General features: G+C 41.7%; 1 protein-coding gene across 4 annotated transcripts in view; it reads left to right on the top strand.

The window, feature by feature from the left end:
• Window positions 1-11289: 11289 nt before the first annotated feature.
• esrrga (estrogen-related receptor gamma a) overlaps window positions 11290-18005 on the top strand; it is a 194959-nt gene continuing 188243 nt past the window's right edge. For all 4 annotated transcript variants that reach the window (XM_034188066.1, XM_034188088.1, XM_034188074.1 and 1 more), the window contains exon 1: window positions 11290-11597. In XM_034188066.1, coding sequence (XP_034043957.1) covers window positions 11542-11597 — 56 coding nt within the window. In that variant the 5' untranslated portion in view covers window positions 11290-11541. The remainder of the gene's footprint in view (window positions 11598-18005) is intronic.

Below are 18005 nucleotides of genomic sequence, written 5' to 3'. Positions count from 1 at the left end.
CCACCAGAGGGAGCCCTATCTCCCTGGCCCATCTGCTGTCTAACAGATTCCCTTCAGAGCCCGTGTCCACCAGTGCTGGGGCCTTCAGGGTTAAATCCTCATAAAGGAGTGTAACTGGGAGTCGTGTGGCAATGTGGGTGTGTCCCACGTGAATGTCTCGGCCCACCCCTAGCCCAGTTTCTAGGGGCGGGCGTTGGTGTTTAACCGCTCGGGGCAGTCTCTTACCTGATGCTCTATCGAGCCACAAACAAAACACGCTCCGCGGGCCAGCCTCCTCTGTCTATCTGGTGCCCTAAATGTGGCCCTGCTCGTGTCCATAGCTTCGTCAGCAGGGGGAGCTGTGACCACACGGAGCGTAGGGGCCGTGGAGCGTGGGGAGGGCGGAACGCGGTCGGAACCGGAAGGGAGAGGGACGGCGCGTGCCCGGCCACGCCCTTCGTTTCGTTCCCGACGGCGTTCTTCTAACCGATTGTCTAATCGTATAATGAGATCAATAAGCCCATCTAAATCCCGCGGTTCGTCCTTAGCCACCAGGTGCTCCTTTAGGACCAACGACAGTCCATTTACAAAGGCGGCACGGAGGGCAGTGCTATTCCAGCCAGACCTCGCAGCCGCGATGCGGAAGTCGACTGCATAAGCAGCTGCGCTCCGGCGCCCCTGTCTCATTGACAGCAGCATGGCTGAAGCGGTCTCTCCTCTATTTGGGTGATCGAACACTGTTCTGAACTCCCTCACAAACCCATCATATGTCTGAAGGAGCCGTGAATTCTGCTCCCAGAGCGCTGTAGCCCAAGCGCGTGCCTCACCGCGAAGCAGGTTTATTACATAAGCTATCTTGCTGGCATCAGTCGCGTACATGACAGGACGTTGTGCGAAGACGAGCGAACACTGCATAAGGAAGTCCGCGCACGTCTCCACACAACCTCCGTACGGCTCTGGAGGGCTTATGTATGCTTCCGGGGAAGGTGGGAGGGGTCGTTGAACGACCTGTGGAACGTCACTGTTACGCACAGGGTCGACAGGAGGGAGAGCCGCAGCAGCGCCCTGAGGGCGCGCTTCCACCTGCGCGGCGAGAGCCTCCACCCTGCGGTTAAGGAGGACGTTCTGCTCGGTCATTAAATCCAACCGAGCCGTGAAAGCGGTGAGGATCCGCTGCAACTCACCGATCATTCCCCCTGCGGACGCCTGTGCGCCCTGTTCTTCCATTGGCCGTTCAACAGCCGGTTGACGCCCCTCGGGGTCCATGACGTTGGCCGAGATATCCTGTTGGGAAAGTGTAGGTACACGGACCCACAACAGGGGGCGCAAATGAACGGACAATAGAGTAGGTCAAATAACAACACTTTACTGTTGTGAAGGTGCACAACAAATACAACAGATTACAACAATAGTCAAGAGTCAATTCACAAAAGGTGTCGTGTGGGCAGGCTCGAAGATAGGAGACGTCTGTCCAAAGCAGAACCGGAACCACACGATTTCCTCCGCCACCAGACCCTGGGAATACTGGAGCCGCCAGGTCCCGAACTCCCAGGTGGCCACTGCCTCCACGTGTCGGACCTGGTACTGCTGGCGAGGAACAAAGAACAATTAAACGTGGGCGCGTTTGCACCCAGCAATCCGCACGGCAGGAACTACCTCCACCTCTCGTTGGAAAAGGAGTCAGGTAAATAACGCACAAAAGTCACAAACGATCACTGTCAGTTAGCTGAGAATGTTACCTTCCTGGTAGAACGATATCTCGGCAAAGAGGTGGAGACGTCGTCCTGCTGATGTACCCCTGCTGATTGGTAACAGCTGTTGTAGGTGATGCGTGACAGCTGTCACCCTGGCTGCTCCTGTGAGGCGGCTGCGCCCTCTGGTGCCTGGAGCCCGCACTCCAGGCAGGGCGCCCTCTGGTGGTGGTGGGCCAGCAGTACCTCCTCTTCAGCGGCCCACACAACATTATCTTTTATGTTGGGTATCATTTTATAGGCTCTTCTGTACGGCACTTTGAATTATCTGAAAGTGCTTTATAAATGAAATGATTTTAGTGCTTTGTATTTCTTGTCATTAATTGTTTAAGTAGAATGCCATTTATAGATGCATGATATCTAGTACTGAAGTTTTAATTCACAGCCAAACCAACCTGACCCTCCCTTTAAAACTGCTTGTGTGCTTGCTTATACTGGTGTACTTGTGATAAAACTGAAACACAGACACAAGACATCGTCAGTGAGAGCACTGACTAGCATCATGAACGTAAATGTGGTAAATGAAGTTATGCTGTTGTACTGTTATAATGATTATATACTTTTAGATTATAAAATGTCTGGATTAGCAAGACAGCCACTTTTGCATTTGCAATGTAGTTTGTTCAGAGGCTCAGCAATGTGTGCAAAGTTACTGAGTGATAATACACAATGAATAATAGTGCACTAACACCATTAATCCTTGTTTTTTCATGTCTATTTTAAACAATGTAGTGGTGCAGCTTAGCTAAAATTTCCATGACAGGTGTGCATTTTGTGATTTTAAAAAACATAGAATTTGGTACATTTATAGCTAAAGGTATTCCAAATAAAACTGGAGACTGGGCCATCATAAATTTCAATATGTCACCCATGGCAGCCATTTTCCAAAATGAAAATTGGCAAATGCTCCAGTCTTATTAAAAAATATGCATTTTTTGTTTTGTCTGATCATAAAGATTCCAGAAAGGTATAGTTTAGGGTTTATAGGGAAAAAAAAACAGCAAAAAGGATGACAAAGATCTAGTTATGATGTTATGGTGTAAGATATGTCATATGTCATAAAATCCAGTGGATGGGTTGCCATCTGAAACCTTACCATCAGGTAGCTTTTACAGCTTGGTGTGGTGACTTGGTTTGACCACTAATAGAACAAAGTGGCTTAAAGGGGTCAGCGTCAACATACATACGGAGAGGAAATCAACAGTCAGATAGCAGGAAAAAGACAGAAAACCCAATTGTTTGACAGCTCAACATAAATAAATAAATAAATAATCAGTGTCGCAGACCGAACGGTCCTCCTTAAAAGTCGGTTCGCTCTGCCTTCACTGCACATGTGTTATCAGCCGCGGTTCACGGATTATCACCTCGTTTCTGCTTAAAACTGCACTTCAGTCATCATCTGTCTCAGCGACAGATATCTGAAGCTTTTGTACAACAATCATTTCCACATATATTCAGCATTATTTCATCATAAAAGATGGAGGAAGCTACATGAGCTGCTAGCTGTTGCGTTCACTGCGTGTCCGTCATTTCAAAGCATCAGATTATCGCTTTGTTTCTGCTTAAACCCAGCTTTAGAATGATTTAAGAGGTTTTATGTTGTCATTTGAGGGTTAGTAATCCCATTAATCCATTTGATCACTTTGGGTGAAGAGACTGTCTCAGACGAGCTGCTGAGCTCCAAAATGACAGATGCGCAGTGAAGGCAGGGCGGACAAATTTTTAGGGGGGACCGTTCGGTCTGTGACACCGGGGAGCATGCTGCATTTTTCCGGTGAAAGGTTTAATAGAAAATAGCTTTTTAAACCATTATAAAAATATTTTTTATCCTTTTTTATCAAATATTTTGTTGCTTGGACAAATCATCTGTCATTGGTGTAAAATAAACTGCATAAATATATAAATTATAGTTTGGGGAACTTTACTAAAAAAAGTTATGGAATATTTTCAAAGGTAACCCTCTCGCATTTTGTAAGTATGACATTACCAAGACAAACCTGAAATTCATGATTTTGATGCTGAAATTTCAGTTGTTTCTTTTTTTTTTCCTTTTTCAGCTGTTTGTCTTTGTAATGAGTCTGTCAATGAATTCATGTTTCATTTTCTTTAGACTGCTGTTGTATAATTAACATGTTGGTATACATTCATGCAGAATACATATGCATACATACAAATAATATTTTTCATGGGCATGAAGTACTTGAAATGAAAACTCTATCGATGAGAAGAGTACTCACTGGAAAACATACCTCTGACAAGGTCCACAACGCCCGACTTTGTAATGTAAACAAACTTTGATGTATATGAGATCAAAAATAAGTTGTTTTCACTGTGGTAGAGTTTACAGTGCATCCAGAAAGAATTCCCAGGGCTTCACTTTTTCCACATTTTGTTATGTTACAGGTTTATTCCAAGGCTGAATTTATGCCATAGAATGGAGTAAATTCATTTTACTTGCTGGAGATGGCAGAGCTGGGGATGTTGCAATTCTCTCTGGAAGTGATGAAAGTGGACAGGATTAGGAATGAACATAGAGTGACAGTTCAGGTGGGACAGTTTGGAGACAAAGTCAGAGAGGTGGCATTGAGATGGTTTGGACATGTGCAGAGGAGGGACCCAGGGTATATAGGGAGAAGGCTGCTGAGGATCGAGCCAACAGGCAGGAGGAGAAAAGGGGGGCCAAAGAGGAGGTTTATGGATGTGGTGAGGGAGGACATGCAGGTGGTTGGTGTGACAGAGGAAAATACAGAGAACAGGGTGACATGGAAATGACTGGTCTGCTGTGGTGACCCCAAACGGAAACAACCGAAAGGAGAAGAAGACAAATTTACTCCGACTATAAATGGTTTTCATATTTGAAACAGTCTGAATTTCACATGACTGCAGCTTTCAGTTATTCAGTCAATCAATGGACGTATTTTGACTTGTAACTAACAATAAACATGTCAACAATCGCATAACTTACCAACAACTTATGGTCCACGTATATGTGACATATCAGCCATACGCTGACATGTCAATAATATTGTGCAAGCCCAAAATTTTTAGACATACTCACCGTATTATGACGTATATCATCATGCTTCAATGTGCCGTTAACTTATACAAAACTTTGGGCCCCTTCACACATAGTACGAATAAATACAAAACAGGGTGAATCACCGCAAAACAGCTCATATGAGCAAACCACGAAAACATCGAGCTGACGTTGGGAGGGACAGTGGTCGGGCAGGCGTGAACGATCCCGCTGCAATGGTTTCCTGCACGAAATCTTCGAAGCAGATACACAGTGCGAGCAAGTGGAGCGTGTGTAACCACATCGCACAGCTGCTGTGAAAAGAAAAAAATACATGCAACCCACGGGATTCAAAACTACAATTTACAAAAGCTCTGATTGCCAGCCAGAAACTTTACCACTGCACTACCATCACTGTCCTATAAAAGATGCAGAAAAATGCCTGGAATCAACAAGGAGATATGGAGACATGGTGAGCTTGCTGCATCCTGGTATGGCCAGTTCGTTCAGTCAGGGTCCAAATAGGCGTGGCACAGAAGGTGGATGGACGCAAATGCAAAACTCACAGAGACAGGCATGTGAGTAAAAAGGCTTTATCTCAAAAAGACAGGCAGGGATTCGGTACACAAGTATAATCCCAATTCCAATGAAGTTGGGACATTGTGTGAAATGTAAATAAAAACAGAATTCAATGATCTGCAAATCCTCTTCAACCTATATTCAATTGAATACACCACAGAGACAAGATACTTAATGTTCAAACTGATAGACTTTTTTGTTTTTGTGCAAATATTTGCTCATTTTGAAATGGATGCCTGCAACACATTTCAAAAAAGCTAGGACAGGAGTAGCAAAAGACTGGGAAAGTTGATGAATGCTCAAAGAACACCTGTTTGGAACTTTCCACAGGTGAACAGGTTAATTGGAAACAGGTGAGTGTCATGATTCGGTATAAAAGGAGAATCCCCAAAAGGGTCAGCCATTCACAAGTAAAGATGGGGTGGAGGATCATCACTTTGTGAACAACTGCATGAAAAAAACAGCCCAACAGTTTAAGAACAATGTTTCTCAATGTTCAATTGCAAGGAATTTAGGGATTTCATCATCTACAGTCCATAATATAATCAGAAGATTCAGAGAATCTAGAGAACGTTATTCACGTAAGCGGTAAGGCCGTTAACCATTGTCGGTTAACATAGTTTGTCGCTACATCTACAAGTGCAAGTTAAAACTCTACCATGCAAAATGAAAGCCCTACATTAACAATATCCAGAAATGCCACCACCTTCTCTGGGCTCAAGCTCATGTGAAATGGACAGACGCAAAGCAGAAAGGTGTGCTGTGGTCTGATGAGTCCACATTTCAAATTGTTTTTGGAAATCATGGATGTTGTGTCCTCCGGACAAGAGAGGAAAAAGACGAGCCAGATTGTTACCAGCGCAAAGTTCAAAAGCCAGCATCTGTGATGGTATGGGGGTGTGTTAATGCCCATGGCATGGGCAACTTACACATCTATGATGGTACCATCAATCCTGAAAGATACATCCAGATTTTGGAGCAACACATGCTGCCATCCAAGCAATGTCTTTTTCAGGGACGTCCCTGCTTATTTCAGCAAGACATTGCCAAGCCACATTCTGCACGTGTTACAACAGCATTGCTTCAGAGTAAAAGAGTGCGGGTACTAGACTGGCCTGCCTGCAGTCCAGACCTGTCGCCCATTGAAAAATGTGGCACATTATGAAATGCAAAATACGACAATGGAGACCTCAGACTGTTGAACAACTGAAATCATACATCAAGCAAAAATGGGAAAGAATTCCACCTATAAAGCTTCAACAATTAGTGTCCTCAGTTCCTACGTGTTGAAGGCATCCATTTCAACATGAGCAAATATTTGCACAAAAACAATAAAGTTTATCAATTTGAACATTAAATATCTTTTCTTTGTGGTGTATTCAATTGAATATAGGTTGAAGAGGATTTGCAAATCATTGTATTCTGTTTCTATTTACATTTTACAGATTTTACATTTTCCAACTTCATTGGAATTGGGGTTGTGGACAGTCAGAGACAGCAGTACAGGCAGGCGTCAAGCTAAGGCGAGGTCAAAAAACATACACTGGTCAAAACACAAGGCAGCAATGGTCATGGGCTGAGGCGAGAGCAAGGTCAAAAACAGAACACAGTCAAAAACACAGCAGAGCAAAACAGAGCAAGACTTAAAGGGCTGGAACGTGAACTAGAAAGCACAACGAACTGGCAGGGAGTGGAGGAAGTGAGGGACTTAAATAACAGACTTAACAAGTGACTAAAATACAATGACCAGATACATATATCCAGTGACTGAAATCATGATAAACAGAAAAGCAAAGACAAAAGTCTTACAAAAACAGGACATGAGCCCAGATCCAAGGCAAATCATGACAGTGCTTTCAGCTGCTGGTGTACACAAATAGTTGTAGCAACAGGTGTATGTGGTGGTGGAGGCAGCGCCGATTTACACATATTGCATATGATTCCTGCTTTGTGTGCAATTCAGCCACATTTGTACTATGTGTGAAGGGGCCCTTATCCATAACTTATTTGACATACGCCAGCATATGCCATTGTTTTTGCTGGCAAAATTGTCAAGATGTGACAGAGGATTTAGAGGGAATTATTTAGTGTCCATTTTCATATGTTGCACCATTGAAAAGAAAAAAAATATTTTGTATAGATGTGGGTTTAAAGAATTTGTGATTTGAATTTGTAATTGTCCATTTCATATACATACTTAGCACTAATTATTTTGACTGTATATGCATATTTTTCTCTCCACAGAGACACATAATGCAACATCATAGATTAACAGTGTATCTGTTTGTGTTAGGCAGAGGTTTTGGTAAAGGATTTGTTTGCCCAGTGGTGACAGCAGCATTGATTCACACTCATCTTTGTCAATGCTTATAAGCCCCTGGATACATCATAACTGTGTGTGTGTGTGTGTGTGTGTGTGTGTGTGTGTGTGTGTGTGTGTGTGTGTGTGTGTGTGTGTGTGTGTGTGTGTGTGTGTGTGTGTGTTTAAACATACAGTATATCAAATACATTGTCTTTTTTCCTCCAAAATAATTTCATAATCTTATTTCAAGCAATCATCACTCATTAACTACCTACCACTCGCACTCTAAAAAAGGAACTGCTGTCTCAACAAGAAAAATTGATGTAACAATTTGCAACAAGTTTTTAAGTTATTCAAACTTGGTTATTTCAACTTTCAACTGAGTTAATGCCACCAGACGTCTCTAGTTCTAGTCAAGTTGAAATAACTTTAAAAAAAAATCAATGCAAATTGTTACATCACTTTTTCTCATTGAGACAGTGGTTCATTTTTTAGAGTGCACCAATATGCATTTATTTCAACTTACAAAATGCTTGATGTGTCTAACTTCAAGCATCATGACATATCATAGTTGCTGAGATGAATTTAACCTGAACTTGTTAAATTCCGATACAGATGAGCCCCTTTCACTCGAGTGAGTTGGGGTCCACAAAATCAGATCATGAGTTATCTGAAACCACGAATTAATGAAGTTGACCAAAAATATATACAGTATATTATACAGCCATCTAAATTTTCAAGGTCCACAAATCGGCCACGAATAAAGCCGAAATGTGTTTGTCCATCTATATGTGGCCCTGTGATAGACTGGCTTCCTGTCCAGGGTGTACACCACTTCGTGCCCTGTGACTGCTGTTGTAACTTACAAGAAACTTATGTCAACAATCGCATAACTTACCTACAACTTATGGTCTATGTATGTGGGACATATCAGCCATATGCTGGCATGTCGATAATATTATCCTAGCCCCCAAATTTTTCGGCGTACTCACCGTATTATGACGTATATCATCGTGCTTCAATGTGCTGTTAACGTATACAAAACTTCGGGCCCTTTCACATATAGTACGAATAAATACAAACCAGGGCGGCCAGCAACGCCTTGATTGAAGTAAGCAGGTGTAGGTATAGGTGTGCCAAACTCACTTAGTAACTTTAGTAACCTGCAACCATTCATATTTACATTTAGGAATGAGGAAAAAGATTTGTATTAAAAACAGCACACTCTAAAAAGGAACTGCTGTCTCAATTAGAACAACTGAAGTAACAATTTGCATTGATTTTTTAGTTATTTCAACTTTCAACTGAGTTAATGCTACAAGACCTCTCTAGTTGAGTTGAAATAACATAGGTTAAGCTGAAATAACTAAAAAAATCTATGCAAATTGTTACATCACTTTTTCTCATTGAGACAGCGGTTCATTTTTTTGAGTGCACGCACTATCACATTAACTTACCGATGCAAGGAGTTTCCATCCAAGGTGCAGACATGCACACTGGGACCAATTTGGAGCTCATTATCTTGCTAAAGGACAACTCAACATTTTATCCCAAAGCTTGAAAATGTAATAGAATGGTTTTTTGTTTGTTTGTTTGCTTGTTTTGTTATTTTTACTGGTATTCCTACAAATACTAGCCACTGTGTAGCTTTGTGGGATGAGTTGTGCTACTAATATGTATACCCGGGTTCAATCCATGCTCACATGAACTGTATGTGACCTTGAGCAAGACACTTCATTTGCATTGTCCTAGTCCACCCATGTGTAAATAGGCATCGGCCTTGGCTGGTGAAGGATCCTGGGTTTGACTGGAGTTGTGGACTCTCATCCACTTCAGTGCCTTGAATTATCTTTGTTGTGATTTGGCGCTGTATAAGTGAAATAAATTGAATTAAATGTAGTGTTGAGGAACTCCGCAGCTTGAGAAGGTCAGTGGTTGCAGGAGATAGATGGTTACTTTCAGGAGGTGAGGATGGACCAGTTGTTTGCATGAATAATTTATATTCAGGGCACAACATGGTTCCGTAGATGTGGCGGGGCGTAGCACCATTGCAGACTTCCAGACTTGACTTGAGTTCTTCCATGGTGGTAGGTAGCCTGTTCTTCTAATGTGAAGACAGTCCTTCATGTTTCTCCACTCTTTTAATGCCCATTTACACATTTTAAGAGTCATAAATACAAAGTGACACTTCAACACAGGCAGACAAATTGTTAAATATTTAGTTGTGCGGGTAAGCATGTTCGTTTTGGAAAGATCGACAGAGGGTGGAAAAAAGCAGTCGTTCCTACTGCACATACACACATACATCAAAGCAGAGATTGGTTTCAGGAAATGTTTTATTATCTATTCTCCTCTAAAGCTGCTAATCACAACCACACTTTCATCTCTGCACCCCCCCATCCACCCCTCTGATCTCTCTCTCTCTCTCTCTCTCTCTCTCTTCCCCATCTTGCATTCAAGAGGATCTGCTCAACACAGGACAAGTAAGTTTGAATGAATGGAAGCAAGACAGGGAAATAAAGACAGAAAGAACATCCTATAGATTTCCTGGTGTTTACCCATTTTCCATATGTTCTCTTTTTACTTTTTTTTTCTCTCTCTCTGTGAGATTGAGCACTGGGTAAATTCTGCCAGAGAATCCCTCTCTCACAGACACTACCTGCTTTTCAGGGTGTTGAAAATATTGGAAATACCGGGAAAGCAGAGCCTGCTGGTGCTGAGATGGCAGGGAGCTCAGCATAACGGCAAGCAGCGGGGGAAACCTTGTCCCAATCATTCCCAAATCATTCCACAACAAAGGACAAGGGCTCTGGAATTGCCATAATCCTGTATTTAACTGCTGAGCTGTGATGGGCTCTGCTGTGCTGTGCACCCCTGTGTGTGTGTGTGTGTGTGTGTGTGAGAGAGAGAGAGAGAGAGAGACAGAGAGAGATCAAACACACACTTTTCCTTCAATTCTGCATTTGGAAAACATTCAGCTGGGAAAATCCTTTGCTGTTCTTGTGTTTTGTTTTGTTTTTTTGTTTTTTTTTTTGTTTTTTTTAATTAATTAATTAATTTATTTATTAATTTATTTATTTATTTGCTTTTTGACAGAAAATGACATGAATCTCAATTTAAACCAAAAGGTTGTTCATCTTTAAATTGACCAAAATTTTTGTGAAACTTTTTGGCGTGCACCTGCTGTTTCTGCTGGGATGTTATTTTCCAGCATGGGAACATGATATGACAAGAAGTGAGACAAATATAGACAGAGAGTGAATGAGTGACTTGATTCGTGAGATATAAACAGAACAGTTGGCGCAGACTGATAAAGAAACAAAGGAAGAAAACGAGTGTGGCATGTCCTTCTTTAAATCTTTCCCTCACCTGTCTCTTTCTCTTCTCCGCTGTTCTTTCCTCCCTCTTTTTCTCTCTTTGTCTGATCCCTCCCTCTCCACCTGCTCCTCTCTCTCTCTCTCTCTCTCTCTCTCTCTCTCTCTCATTGTCTCCACCCCTTACTCCACCCCTCACTGCAGCCATTGGCCAAGTGTCCACCAATCGCTGCCCGAGCAGGGCCTGAGGGACTGCATATGCAAAGCGCTGCTTAATATTCATGAGCCGCTATCAGGGCTTTAAGTCGTTGATTAGGACAGCGGCACAGCTTTCCGTCCCAACTGGCTGGCTGGCTGCGCGTAGCCCCACTCCCGCACGCTCCCACGCATACGCACACATGCACAGAGCCCATCAGTGCAGACGGTGCACAGCCCCGTAATTGTGCTGCTTTGTCCAAGCGGAAGGGACGACTGACAGAGAGGAACACCAGAGGAAGAAGAGGAGGAGTGATACAAAAACTTTGATTTTCTTTGCATTCTCTTTATTTTTCCCCTCCTCCCCCTGGAGGAGGTTCCCCTGACAATGACCTGGTACCGCCGATGGAGTTGGTAGGACATCCGTTATCCGAGTGTTTTTTAATGCACTCTGAACAAGAGTAGGTAAAATTTTACCTTTCAGTCTTACCTTCACTTCATCATTGAACTTGTCATTTTCATTGTGTTTTCTTGTGCATGTGTGGTGGTGCGCTCACCCGAGGTGGCAGCGAACATGTCAAGGTTGTTTCTGCTGTCAGGTGTGTTGGGGGGTGGAGTGGGGGGGGCTGAAGGATCCGGACAGCAGCTCTTAGTCAGTGTGGATCAACACACGCAAACATGCACATAAACTAACAGCAGCTTTGATTTGTCCATTTTTAAGACATTTGTCTGACTCCAGGGTCAGATTGTCCCAAATGCGTGCCTGTGCATGTACTTGTGCATGTGTTTTGAATGTGTTTGCCCGTGGAGACAGTTGGCATGGTCACAGAGCACTGGGGTTACATGAATATCACAGCGATATGGGAAGAAGAAGAAGAAGAAGGGCCCATAAGTGTGGCGGGAGGAGAAAAAGGAGTGTGGGGGGGCACGACATTCTTAAATGCCAGAGGAGGTAGAATTTCAGACGGACAACTCAGCGTGTGGCCCCGTGCAGGAATTAGAGACAGTCACACATACACAAGAAAGCGCCGCTGCTTCTTTTGCCACTTCTTTGCTCTTTTGGGTGAATGTTAAGGGTCACGCTCCGAATGCACAGCGGCCAGCGGTGCAGCAGGAACAGATGTGCGTTAGTGTTGTGCAAGTTGTTTTTATTTAAAGAAAATTAATGATTAGGCCAAACACACTGATAAAACAGTGGAAAATAAACCACTGCACATGCTTTCAAACATGTTTTTTAAAATAACTTACTGATTCAGAATATTAAGTGATTCTGTTTTTTTGTTGTTGTTGTTTTTGCATGTATATGAATTCTGTAATGCCACCAGTACTGGCAAATGTTCTGTGTGTTGCCAGTGCGTACAAGAATATAACAAATATTTTTGCACAAGTTTATCATGTTTTAAAGGGAATCACCCATCAGCAAATAAAATAAGTGTCTCAGTGTGAAGGAGGAGTTTGGAATTGTCACTATTTGTTTTAAAATGAAACTGTGCACTGAAGTGATCTCATGTACACATGTGAGCGTGTGTCTTTTCCATGCAGAGACACATTCACATGCACTGTGTGCCACAGAAGGGCCCGTGATAAGAACATTTTTTTAACTGCTGATTTAAAAAAATAATTTTAATCTGCTCTAGTTTTGATTCCTTTTTTCTGTATTTGCTATTTTTCCTTTTGCACATTTGAAATTTAGACTCATTTTAAATACTTGTTTGGATTAAGAAAAATGAAAAAGTGCAGTTTTGTGACTACAATATTATGATATAAACAACTCTTTTTTTATTTTATTTTTTATACAACTGTTTATATTTGCCACCTCGATTTAAAAAATGACTGTTGACCTAACACATTTATCTGTACTCCTTCAGTCTGCACACTTCATATAAACCACATCTGTGCATCATGTTTTTAGGTGCAAACAATTGTTGCATTTTTAAGAACCACTTTATGAAGAGATTTATCTTTATGCAGGTGACCAGGTAGAAGCACAAATGTTTGACAGTGTAGGTTGAAATGCACTTTGCAAAACAAAATGCATTTTAATGTCCGGCGCATGCATGTGTTTCCGCATGAAGGTATGTGCAGCCTGACCACTCACACATTAGAAAATCCTCTGCTCCTTTTTCCATCTATTCATCTCTTTCATTCTATCCATCCATCAACCATACTCCTTTGTCAGGCGTTTCCTTCTTTTGCTCTCAGGCGCTCTTTTCCGGCACTAATTAAAATATTAAGGATAACGATCATCATCCCAATAATAATAATAATAATAATAATAACAATAAGTACCACTTAAGCTGTTAACATAATTGCATTCCCCCCGTGTCACCATATACATACAATTTGCATATGATTAACTTTTTTGCAGCGAGTTTAGAGAATTTTGTCATTTTTCTCTGGAGGTGAAGCAGACACACAATGCGGAAAAACAGTGCCCGAGTAGATTATGAAGGTGATGGTTTGCAGTGCAAAAGACGCACGTAAATTCAGGACAGCACAAGTCATTGCAGTTTGAAATAGCTTTCAGCACATATATTTAACTGAACTTCGAGTTAGATAGAAATTTTCTTTTCAACTGCAAAAAATAATTTTAGACTTAAAACGTGCAGATATTTTTCTGTGGTAGTTAAAAGAATATAAAGTGTGTGAACAGTGCAGGTTTCAAAATGCATCCTGCCAAATTGCATCTTTTATGACTTTTCTTTTTTATTTGACCAAAATAATATTTCAGAGTGAAGTTGTTTGCTTTCCAAACAGATTCAATGATCAATCTTATCGCACATTTTTCACCCTGATCATTTGTGTCATATTGTCGCCAGACACTGAGACAGTTACAGAGCAGCCATTTCAATTTTGTAAAATTAACCAAAGCTTAAATATTATACAATAACTTTTTATTTGTTTTTTCTAGTCACAAAACCAAATTTAAGAGGACAAACTATGAAAAATGTAATGTTGATGTTTTGAGGCCGGATGCTGTGTTTCCTTAGTGAGCCTTTCCAACACGAGTTTAAGCTGTTGTTTATGTAAAACAGCAACAAACACAAGCAATAATGCTTTTGTTTAATTTCAGTTGTTAAAATAAGATAATTTGGGTTTCTTGTTCTTTAAAGTTGAAGTGAAGAATAAATATCAATGTCTCAAAAATAAGTGAAGACAAATGTAAAACATCAGTTTCTTTTAAAAGCAAGTGTTTTTTTGTTTGTTTGTTTTGTTTTTTTGTCTGTCTGCCTTTCACTCATTTTCTCCCCTGCACTCAAATGCCAGCCAGCAGTGAATAGAGAGAGAGAGAATGAGGCGAAAGAGGTAAAGCTCACAGGACGGAGGGATGTGGCGAGCAAAGAGAGATTGCGCAAATTAAAATCCTTTTAATCTCCTTATAAAATCATTTACTTAATTCATCTGTCAAAGAATGTCAATACGTGCCGCGCTGATTTGTCCGCCTGCATCCGTGTGCATTTGCATCCGTTTGTTGTCACGCCCACAGCTGCGCGTGCATGCTTGTGTGTGTGTGTGTGTGTGTGTGTGTGTGTGTGTGTGTGTGTGTGTGTGTGTGTGTGTGTGTGTGTGTGTGTGTGTGTGTGTGTGTGTGTGTGTGTGTGTGTGTGTGTGTGTGTGTGTGTGTGTGTGTGTGTGCATCGCGGCCTCACTCACGTGAAGAGTGCAAAGGCATTCCGGTGGTAATTTAGTCCCATAAAGAGACAGAAGCAATGAGAAAGAGAGAGAGCAAGAGAGAAAGAAAGAGGTGGGAGGAAGGGCGGGGTGAGGGGTGGCCATGGTGTGGATTTGGGGGGGGGGGGGGTGCTTTTGTCTGACACCAGCACTTAAGGTCCGCTGGACGAACACACGCATGAATGCTCACAAGCATGCGCCATCACACACACACTTACTGCACTCGCACTTTTTGTGCAGTTTGCGCAAAAACGTTTTTTTTAAAAAAGGGACCACAAAGCCTCAGAAGGATGACAGAGCAGAATGTGATGAGCCCCGATGATTTTGATTTCTCTCATTTGATCATATACATGTCAGAGTGTGTCAGTGACCTTTGCACCTTGGGCCAAAAAAGTGGCGTACGTGCTACAAATAAGCACTGCACAGTAACGGTGAAACAAACTGTGTGTGTGTGATTGAAAGAAATGACCAAATGACAGCAAAAGGCACATCTCTCATTCTTCCCCCCCAACATTACCCGCTCATTCCTCATGTCCCCTCACCCATACGTCTCCGTCAGTGCAACACCAAAACGTGTATTCATTTGTTACTCTCATTATTTATCAAATTGCTTAATCCGTGACTGCGAGTGGGCACTTCAGTGTTGCTGGGCTGCAGGTTGTCCTGATGCACACTTGACCTTTCTGTGTCAAAAGCGTGACACCCGTTTCCACCGTTTATAAGATTTGAGCTCGTGCTTTTGCGCTGCACATCCCCCTGCTAGTAACGACTGTGGAATACGCTCACAGTCTTCAGGCCTTATTACAAAACAGCCGTTTCGTCCTTATGAGTTTTGAGGAATTGAAATTTCTCACTTAATTTTTTCTTCACATCTGTTGTTGTTGTTGTGGCTGAGGCGATGGCTGTTCGTGAAGGCGTTTGAGCTTTTTGGGTAAAGTGTCGAGCAGGTAAACAGTGAACGAGCATGTGTGTCCCGCTCAGGGCTCCTAATGCCGCATCTCACTCCTAATGGGAGGAGACAGCAGAGAGCGGCCCACAATAGAACAGATTTAGACGGAGTAGTGCTGCGAAAGAGACAGAGAGAAAGTGAGGGAGAGAGAGAGAGAATGTGCATGTGACCATGACTGAAAGTGCTTGAAAGCTGCTGCAGGTTCGAGGGCCTGCTTTTTGCACTTTTTTGTTGTTCATCTTTTTCACTCCTCTTCGTCCTCCTCCTCCTCCTCTCCGTCCGTAGGGAGGGTCCCACAGATTGGTTGTGTCGTCCTCTCCGTCTTCATGCCTTGCTCTTGTGCAGTTTGATTAAATTGTCTTTCGATACCGTGCAAAGAGGGTGAAAAAAAGACAGAAAAATGAAAAGCTACCGTACAGTAGATTGAGAAATGCATAGGTACAAAGTGAGAGAGAAAGAAATGAATGACCATGCCGCCTTCCGACTGACAGTGAAATATTCGTCCTCTCATCCTCCCATCATGCTTCATGTGTGTGCCTGATGGGAGGAGAATGACAGGCGAGCTCACTTCACCCAGTCGCTCTTTTTTTTTTTTTTTTTTGTAAATTTGCCTTTCTATTGTTTTTTTGTTTGTTTGTTTGTTTGTTGTTTTTTTTTTTTTTTGCTGTACTTGTGTGCAGTTTGGTCTAATTTTCGAAATGGGTTAAATGCATTTAATAAATTCAGTTACAAATAATAATGATATTTGGTGGTAAAAATGGTCACACGTGTTGCACAAATCAGCCCGCTGCGTGCACTGTGCAGTCACACACAACACTTAACTAAAGGGTTTTGTGCACACTATAGTGCACACTGGAAGGAAACTCTCTTCTTGTCATCTTGTGACAGTTTGCACTCTATTTGCTGCAAACTTTTCATTTTTAAAATCTGCTGAAATACAATTTTCCAAGATATCATTGCAAAGAATATTTTGCATCACAATTTGGTTCATTGTTCCTCTCAAGTATTAATGGTCTTTTTGAGAAAAAAGAAATTAAGGGTACATAATTTATTTAGTGCAAATTGTGTACTTATTTACATATGTAAGTTTATTATGTTCGTTACATTTGGGTTACTTTAACAGGGTGGTTATTTTGTCCGAAAGCTGACAAGGACTCCTTTATGTGCACACACAATTCATTTTAGCACATTTGAAACATTCTGTTTGAGCAAAAAAAAAAAAAAATCAACATTTGTGAATCTTCTGTGTGTGAGTTTATTTGTATGTGAAGCAAATAAACTGAGCCGTGTATGTGCATTGACATGAATTTTTTTTTTAACCACCAATCACCCGACAAACTCTAATCTGTATAAGAGTGCATTTAAACATCCACATAGTAACTGTAAATTTGAACTTGATATTGACAGCGTTATAGCTAAAGGGAAGATTTGACAGAGTATCTTCAATATGTTTGGTTCTTAATTTCACATAATCCTGCAGATTTAAAGGATAAATTGAAAGATTGATTTCTAAAAAGCAAATCTGTGCACACTGCCTCTCATTTAACTTTTCCTTAGTTTTTTGTTTGTTTTTATATACTGACATAAGATCTGAAGTTAACAGAGTGTTTTCTGTGTTCACTGGAAAATTCACTGGAGTATTTAGCATTACATTTCAGATGTATCTTCATAAAGGTGCTTCATCATATAACTTAGAAAATGTCTCAGAGAATTATGTGCGTTCATCACAGAATCAGTGATAATATGGCAAAATGTCAAATATAATTGTTTCCTCTGCTACTTCTGCATCACACTTGCGTCTTGGTTGGAATTAGTGTAATCTCTCTGCTCTTCATTTTTGTGCATTTTTGATTTGATAACAGGGTGAAAACCTTATTAATGTTTCAAAACAAAATCATATCGCTGGATAATACATACTGATTACATGCATTTTTTTCCTTCAGTAAAGAATGAAAGGTGGTGCGTTGCTCCGTGTAGGTGTTCAGCACTTTTTCTTCACCTAATTTCCCTTTTATCTCCATCTTCCTCTGACAACCTGACCCCTCCCCGACAGACACACGCACACACACACCTCCTCTTCCTCCTCTCCATGTACCCCTCCTTCGTGGAGCTGTCACCTTTCTGCACCCGCTCAGTCCCTATTAAGGCCGACAGCCCATCTGCTGCCTGCCCCACTAACAGCTTCCGTCGCTAACGCTAACACACATCTACGCTGACACACACAGATTGTGCACAAGGCTGTGAAACT

Source organism: Thalassophryne amazonica, chromosome 2 (genome assembly GCF_902500255.1).
Source record: "Thalassophryne amazonica chromosome 2, fThaAma1.1, whole genome shotgun sequence".
NCBI classification, from domain to species: Eukaryota; Metazoa; Chordata; class Actinopteri; order Batrachoidiformes; family Batrachoididae; genus Thalassophryne; species Thalassophryne amazonica.
Note: the sequence above shows the minus strand (reverse complement) of the source record. Positions and strands in the feature narration are given on the sequence as shown.